The sequence below is a fragment of the Sylvia atricapilla genome, chromosome 2, assembly GCF_009819655.1.
Source record: "Sylvia atricapilla isolate bSylAtr1 chromosome 2, bSylAtr1.pri, whole genome shotgun sequence".
Lineage (NCBI taxonomy): Eukaryota > Metazoa > Chordata > Aves > Passeriformes > Sylviidae > Sylvia > Sylvia atricapilla.
This window is the reverse complement of record NC_089141.1, coordinates 13,674,110-13,682,470: the sequence shown is the minus strand read 5'-3', so window position 1 is coordinate 13,682,470 and position 8,361 is coordinate 13,674,110. Positions and strand designations below refer to the sequence as shown.

The 8,361-nt window shown below is 47.9% G+C and overlaps 1 protein-coding gene across 1 annotated transcript; it reads left to right on the top strand.

Annotated features, from left to right (window-relative positions):
- The first annotated feature begins 177 nt into the window (after positions 1-177).
- Positions 178-6,745, top strand: TIMMDC1 (translocase of inner mitochondrial membrane domain containing 1). Its single transcript, XM_066340885.1, has 7 exons — positions 178-286; positions 404-569; positions 1,504-1,592; positions 3,603-3,670; positions 4,475-4,553; positions 5,540-5,650; positions 5,899-6,745. Exons 1-7 carry the CDS (start codon positions 192-194, stop codon positions 5,996-5,998), a joined length of 708 nt encoding a protein of 235 aa, XP_066196982.1. The 5' UTR covers positions 178-191; the 3' UTR covers positions 5,999-6,745.
- Positions 6,746-8,361: the final 1,616 nt, after the last annotated feature.

Here is an 8,361-nt window from a genome sequence, read left to right as displayed (position 1 = left end):
AGGGTGGGGAATAAACCTCGCCCTGCACAAGAGGAGAAATGTTTGGAGTCATTAATCAGAAAGAGCGCTGTCCCTCACAGGGGCCGGGCGGTTCCGAGCGGTGCCGAGCCCCCCGCTCCGTGCCGTGCCCCGCCGGGGCGCAGGGGGCGCTGCCGCTCCCGCCCGGCGCCGCCGCTGCCGCCGGCTCGGCCATGGCGGAGCTCCCCGGAGCCCCGGCGGGGTTCGGCCGGCCCGCGCCGCTGCCGCAGACGGGCTGGGAGCGGCTCAGCGAGCTCTGGCGGCGAGAGTGAGCGCCGGGCCGGGCTCGGGCGGGACGGAATGGGCCGGGTGGGGGCTCTGCGGGGCTGGGTCGTGGCGGTCCCGCCGTGCCGACCCCGCGCCCGTCGCTGCCCTTCTCTTGCAGCGAGCAGCAGCGGTACCCGGAGGAGACGGTGAACATCGTCAAGTCGGCCTTCACGGCGGGCCTGGTGGGCTGGCTCTACGGGGGGCTGCCTGCCTTCGTCAGCGCCCGCAAGGCCTTCATCGAGAGCAGCCACGGCGAGATCTTCCAGAACCGCGCCGATGCCGTGGTACGGGCCCGGGGGCTGCAGGGGGAGCGCGGGGCACCGCCCGCCGCCCCGGGGCTGGGCCTCGGGAAGGCGCCGCGCCTGGAAGGTGCCCTTGAGAGGCGCGGGCTGGGCTGTCACCGGAGCCCGCAGCGGGCCGGGTGCCTCGTGTTCCTGGGAGGCGTGTGTCTGCCCCATTCCGGCACGGAAAGTTTGCTGGGAGCGTGTGAGTGCGTTAAGCAGGCGGGAATTAGCGGCTCCCCGTTAACCAGATTGCACGCGGTCAGCTTTAGAAAAGTGTCCTTCCCTTGCAGAGAAAGTTGGTAACAAAGTTTACCGCTCTGTTAACTGATTAATACGTCCCGAAAAGGCTTTCTGCTTTTAAATTTTAGTGTGCTGACAGGAGACTTAATAGTATCAAACTGGGATTGTACTCGTCTTAATAATGTGAGTCATTTTGAGAACATTTAAAATTCTTTTAGAACAGCAGCACAACAAAGAACATTTGTGACATTTTATAGATGTATTGAACTTCTAGGTGTTTGTTGTTCAATTAAACTGTTGGTTACCTGGATTATGAGAAAGAAAACCCCTTAAAAAATCTGCTTGATGTAAATTTTGCATCACTCAAAATTAAATTTGGCCTCTTATGTGGTGACCTGCAAATTGCCACTGCTGGGCTTCGCTCTGGCAACTCTCTGGTATATCTGAACCAGCACCAGAAGAGGAAATATAAATAGTATCCTGGTATTAATTGCAACATTTCTAATTTTTGGAATTAAAAACTGGAATTGATTCTTGGTTTTCCTGTTGGTGGCTGGGAGCAGCTTTTCCTCCGAAGGTGGGTGACTTGATCAGAGCTGGGCTACCAGTCCCCAGGGACTGGCTTGCAGCGGGCTGGCAGTGCTAGCAGGAGGAGGGGGCTGTGACCTGTGACATGTCCCCTCTGTCCCCTCAGCAATCTGCACACCGTGCTGGTCTCCGGAGTTTCATTCGCTACGGCTGGCGCTGGAGCTGGAGGGTCACGGCTTTCGCCACGATATTCAAGTGAGTGTTTCCTGGTGGCCGAGGGAGGAGAGCTGCCCTCTGCTTGTCCTTCAGCACCAGTGGCAGGAGCTCTCCGTGCCCACAGCCCTGGTCATTGATTGAGGCTCCTGGTGTTGCCTTCACTTGAGTCTGGTTGATCAGGCAGGAGTGTGAAGAGGGTTTAACCTTTGAGAATTGCCCCAGAATTCTCATCTTTACTGAACCAACACAAACCCTGAACGTGGAAAAGCCCCGTTTGTACATCTAATCCCCACTGTTGCTGACTTGAATACTGTTCTTCCCTTTCTTGACAGCTGCTTTCTGCTTTTGCTTCATGTCTTTTTGTGCTTTTTCTCTGAGGGAGTGTTAAAGTATGTTGGCAGTTTTGGGAGGTGCTTTCTAACCCACACTGATTTTTGTCTTTTCTGCTATGTCTCATTACTCTCATTACATTAGTTTGTATACACTGGTGGTACTCACAATTCTTTGTTCTTCAGGTGTCCCCAGACACTTGCAGGGGATTGTCTTGTTCTTGAGCAGTTGTTGACTATCAGACCTACCAGTTCTATGTACCTGTTTAGGCCTTCAGATTTTTCCTACGCACACAAAACCAATGCAGAGAGTGTTCTGCTTCCCCGATTTCTTCCCTTGGGTGTTTTCAGTGCATTTCTGGCAATAGAACATCAAACAAAGCATGGTCTTCTGACCAAAGCCCTTTTAAACTAGAAATATCTTCTTCTCTGTTGTTCAAACTAGTAAATTTATAAATTTAAACCTGCATTGACTCTCTCTCTGCAGGTATGTTCTGTTTAAGTTCACCTTCTGCTTCTAACATCCCACTGTATTGACTGGCATTATTTTATATTTCTGTCTCCCTAATTTTTTTGTTCCTTTCTGAATTTCTTCCTCAATGTCTCTTGGTTTCTGTGGCTGCTTTTAGTTTAGTGTCTGTTTTTAGGCTTACTTAGCGTGCTATTTGCTTTCTCTCCTGGAGCTTTTGATTTCTTTGGGTTTTCCTGGATTTCTTTGGATTTGACATGTAACCTCGTCATCCTCCACCAGGTGTCTCCCCTGCATTCAGATCAGCCCCTTTTTCACCAGCCCTTTGGAAAAGGCTCTAAACGACGCGATTTGCTGCTCAGCGTTGTGTCTGTAAAGCCCAAGTTGAAAATTCCGTCCTGCATTTGTGAAAACTTTAAGTTTCATAATTAGAACCCAAATTGTTCGGGTTTATCTGTGTTGGAGAGGAGAGGAGGATTGTTGTTGGCTTGTCAATGTCATGCAGGAGGCTGGGGAGTATGTGGCTGCTGTACTGAGAACAGAGGGGTTTGGGGCTTAGCTGATGTTTTAGGAAGAGCTGGTTTACCTAGCCCAGAGGGAAATCTGATGCCACAAGAGTAGGTGACCCTGCTCATGTCCATGAGTGTGACTTATGCTGTTGTACTGGGAACTGTTTACAAGGCAAGATCTTACGACACATGGATCAGCTTCTGGGGTACATGTCCTACATCAGGACTGACTGATAGGACCTTTTCATTGCTCAAGTTCTTTTATCCTTGACTATATTATATGTTCCTAGGACAGGCAGTTCAGAGAAGTTGGGGATGCCCCATCCCTGGAGGTATTCAAGGCCAGGCTGAATGGAGCTCTGAGCAACCTGGTCCAGTGGAAGGTGTCTCTACCCACAGTGAGGGCTTGGAACGGGATGATCTTTAACATTACTTGCAACCTAAACCATTCTGATTCTATGATTCTGTCTGATAGGAAAGAAAAACCTTTGATTAAAGAAAGAAAGAACATCTCAGATCCAGTTCAGGATCTCTGATACTCCCTGGCCTGTGTCTGTGCAGCTGCCTGCAGTAAAGGCAGAGAAGCATGGCTGGCATGTGTGTGCTCTGAACAGATGGGCAACCAGGCAGTTAGAGGCAACCTGAGGGCTGCCTTAATGAAATCCAGCTTTATTTCAGGCTGTGTTTTGCTACCTCTCCTGTTCCTTGTGCAACTGCTGACGTCTGTGCCTTACCTTTGCAGCGTGGTGAGCACGGGCCTGTCCGCGTACCGCGACAAAACCACCATCAGTAATTTTGCTGCAGCAGGAGGTAAGAGTGCTCTAACCTTGTGTGCTTATGTTTGTGAGCAAGAGTCCTAGCAGCTTCTGTGCTCTTGAGTTTTGCTTCTTGTTCCACTGACCTTGCTCCCTTGTTTGCCTGCTGCGTGCCTGTATTTGTAACAGAGACACTGATGCACTGCTGAAACCATTGGGGAGTTTTGTGGTTATCAGTTCATCTTCAAAATACTTGCTGGAGTATTTTGGGTGAAAAATGCTTATGTGGGGTAAAGGCAACACTTGGTGCATAACCTGTTCTCATAAGCACCTATTTAACAGGGAAAGCATTTTTTATTTCCACTCTTGATAACAATCCAGCACACTGTTTATAGGTTGCCCTTTTCATGCTAAGTCTTGCATGCCCACTTTTGGCAACAGGGCTCTGGGTAAGTGATCTGCTTGTTCAGTTTTACAAGCTTTTTTTGCTCTTACAGTTGGATACACTTTTGACTGATCCTTTCTGCCTTACATGGCAGCTACTATTATTAGCTGTTGTTGAACAGAAAAAAGGGTGAGGGAGATCATGCTCCAGCCTAGAGAGATACTTCTGTGATACAGGAAGAACTTTGGCAGTTTTTCTGGAGCAGAAAGAACTTTGTACAATGTTTCAGTGCAGAGACCGTGGTGACTGTGTGGTCAGGGTCTGTCCCACTGGCCATGGCACTTTGTTTCTATTCTGTTAAAAGCAGATTTCAGCTCATGGAGAAGAGAAATGCGGCAAAGCAACTCGCTATGTTGGTGAGAGATGTTTGTGGTGGGGCTGTTTCTAGTTTCAGTGGGTTTGTTCTTTTTTTAGCCTTCACAGGAGCCCTGTTCAGAATGCACTTGGGCCTGCAGGGCCTGGCAGGTGGCGTTGTGTTTGGGACGGCATTTGGGTGAGTTGTGACTGCTGCACACACCGAGCCTGGGATCACAGGTGGGGCCGAGGAGCTTCCTTCCCTTCCTCTCTTGCCTTGGGGGATTTTCTGTATCTCTCTTGGGCTCTCATCATGATCACTTTTCTTCCAACCTTTAAACTGTTTTTCTTTTCTTCTTCGTTTCTTGTTTTGTGTTTTGCTGCTCTCTCAGTAGTGAGAGCTCAGTGCTCTCAGTAGAGCATCTTATTTGCTGCTGTTTGCTTATTAGAGGGAACAACATAGGCTCCACCAAAGCTAAAATGTGAAGCAGCAGCCATTAGGAAACACTGAGGGAGCAGCTCCATGGCTGGACTGTAAGGTGACACATGTCTTCATGTGTGTCTTGCAGTCATGAATCTCCTAAAGTTCTCTGGGGCATGGAGGAACTCATGTTTCTCTCTCAGAGGTTCTGTGCTTCTGGACAATCACCTCTAACTCAGGAGAAATCTCACTTTCCAAGCAGTGCTGACCTGTAAATATCCTCTCAAGTGAATCTGGGGATTCTACCTGAAGAAGAGGATGAGCTTTATTTGTGCTGCTTGGCACCATCAGGATGCCTGGAAGCAGCCTAGGGAGCTTTGCCAGTGAAAACATAAGCGCTTCCAGAGCTGGATAGAAGCTGAGCAGGAGTGTCACTGTCTGAAATATGGTTTAGGTGTTCTATGGGGTCTTCATTGGGCACCATAAATCCTTCCACTCCTTTGTCTTGTATGTGCCTGTCAATGAGTAAATTCAAAATATGTTATCACAGGGGCTCCAGTGAGTCACAGCTGAAGAAGGCTGTGGTTGGTGGGTTACAGTAGAACAGGAGTACCTCAGTCTGTCGTGTGATGGGAGTTTTGGGGAATGTGATGCTCCCCTCATGCAGCATCTGGCCCCTGCAGTCTCCTTTTGCTGATGGCAGTAATTTATTGCTGTTGTGTGTCCCCTGGGTGACTGGTGACTTCTCTGCTTTCCTCCTTCAGGGTTCCTGCAGGAGGCCTCCTAATGGCAATGTGTGGCCTGGCTGGTGAGACCTTGCAGGAGAAGAGGAGTCGTGAGCGCAGGGAGCAGTATGAACAGAAGGTGGCAGAGTGGTGAGGAACACTTCTGCCCCTTCCAGTCTTTCCTTCATTTCTGCTTTTTTTCCATCCCTATGAGAGAGAGGAAGGAAAGAGGATAGCTGGAGGCTTGGGGAAAAAAAGGCCATGACACTGGTCATGTGAATTACTGAAACTTACCCACTAGTTCTAGAAAAAAAAATGCAAGAGCTTGGATTCTGCAGTCATGTCTCTGTCAGGAGGATACAGGCATAAACTTGCTTTGCACTCTCTTCTCTCCTTAGGCAATCCAGGCTCAATATGACTGAAATCTTAGACCAAACAGAAAACAATGCCCAGGGAAGACCAGAGATGGAGAGAGCAAAAGAATTGAAGAGCTACTGAGTTTTCAACAACACTGAGATCTCTGTTGTAAGATGCTACATAGCATTTTGATCCTGCTTGTGAAAGCCTTCAAGAGATCATGGAAGTTGTCTGTGAATGCAGTTGTATCCTGTGAAAAAGCGTTTTGCTGAAAACATTTTTTGGGGGTGGATATCACTGCACAAAGAGCTTGGAAGGGTCAACGCTGTTCCACCTGAGAAGGTGGAAATACAGACTTTACAGACCAGAAAGTGTCATCTAGCTTTGGCAGGAAGTGAGGGCTCCAGAGCCTGATCTGGAGCCCATTTCACTGCTGAAAGTGTGCAAACCACCAGTGTTGTAGAAATACTGCGTCCAGGTAAAGGAGCCTATGGATGGTTCATGTGCTAAAGGTGCCCTGATTCCAAAAGTTAATTATGCCCTGGTGAAAGCTGCTTCTTCTCTTGTGCCTGAAGAACTTGCTGATGGTGATTTCTTACTTGGTTCCTACAGTACTTGGGGTATTTTGCAGTCAGTGTGGAGGAAGGGTGGAGGAGCTGGGAATTGTATGGAAATACCCTGAAAAAGACATGTTTTGGGTTCCTCAATAGAAGCCTGAGGGGGCCACAGAAAACATGACTTATTTCTGGTGGTGATGGTGGAAGACTTGGCGCTGTGGAGACTTTTAACAATAAGAAGGCCTCTAATTTCATTTGCAAGTTGGAAATTAGGGGATGCCCTTTGGGGGAAACGTGGTTCAAGACACTCAATAAAGCCATCCAGCAGTGGTGACCATGTCCATAAGTTCTTTATGTCAGTAAAGCGGGTACTTTATGCTAGTACAGTGTTGGTACTAGACAAGCATCCTTGAGTGATATTCCTTGAGAAGAGCTCTGAGATCCCACCAGACATTCCTCTACCCAGGCAGTGACAGAGGCAAGAGCCACGAGAGTGCCAGCTCTGTTATTTTGTTCCAGAGATGAGCTGTTACCTGTGGGTGGTGCTGGAGTTACTGTAAAATGGTCTGTGCTCAGAAGGGTGAGATTGCCCACCACTGTTCCCCCAAAGCAGGAGGTCAGAATTCCTGTTCTTTTTCTTTGTTGGAAATGTTTCTCCTACTAAAAGGAGTTGCATCTACGCAGGATTTTCAGGTGTTCTTCTCATTAGGAAAGAATCTGTTCTGGTTGAATGCTTTTCCAGATAATTACTGTTGATTGAAATATGAACAGTCAATCCCACAGAGTGTATTCCACCCACCCAAAGCAGATTTTTGGCACAGTTTGCTTTCAAGAAGGTGTTGTGTTTTCTGACTCCTGAAGTGAGCATTTAATTTTTAAACACCCCAATGTAGCTCATTTTTCCATTGAAGAAACAGGTGTATTTCAGGGTTGTCATCAACCAGTTCTGCTTTTCCTTTTCTATGTGCAAGTGAAGGATCTGCATAAGCAGAGGTATAGATATATCTTTCCCTCTTCTTGTTTTAAGCTCTGCATGTGTTTGTGACAGTAATGGTGTTGTCCTTTGCCCCCCTCAGAAAAAGAAAATAGGCCTTTCTAAGTCACATTTTTGCTATTGTGCTTACACAGCGATGTCTTATCTTCTTCTTTTTTATCTTCTTTCTTCTTGCTATTACATCCCCACCCAATATCCCACATTCTTATCTGTACAGCAGCTCTGATGACATTTAGCTGTGTCATTGCTCTGTCTCTATTCCTGTTTGGTGGAATGCCTAAAGAATACTAATTTTCCTGTGCCTGACCATTGGATGTTCTTCCATGGGAGGGAAGGCAGAGCCAAGGTGTAGCAGTTGTGTGGATTTTCTCTCTGTACAAAGAAGGGCTGCTAAATGTTCTTATGCTGCTTATAAGCCAGGGGAAGCAGAGACATCCAGCTACGCTCAAGATTAGCAGCCATTTGTTTCTCAGTTTCCAGCTGAATTTAGTTCCTTACGCTTCCTTATATCTTAGACTCCCAAACGGGGAGTGAAGAATTGGTTCAGAGTTTTTTACATACACCTGTAAGGGATTCTTCACATCCCCACTCCCTCCACCCCCAGCAAAAGCACAGCACTGAAATCATTGATGCTCCTCTTTCAGAGTAGGTAACCCAAGTAACAGGGCTACAGTGAGAACACCTTACAATGGGTTTTGCTTTTGCAGAGAACCTCCTGTTTGCAGGGAGAAGGATGATCTGTAGCTACACTGCTCAGCTAACCTTAACCCTAAACCCTAACCCTAAACCCTAATCCTAACTGACAGATGTGAGAGGTGTGGAAATCACAGGTTGGGTTGCCTGAGTGTCCATTTTGTCACTGCTGTCAGCACACTGGACAGAGCTGTGGCTTAATCCCAGCTATACAGCTTTGTCAACACCTGCATCACTTCTCTGGATGCTGTGAAATGGTG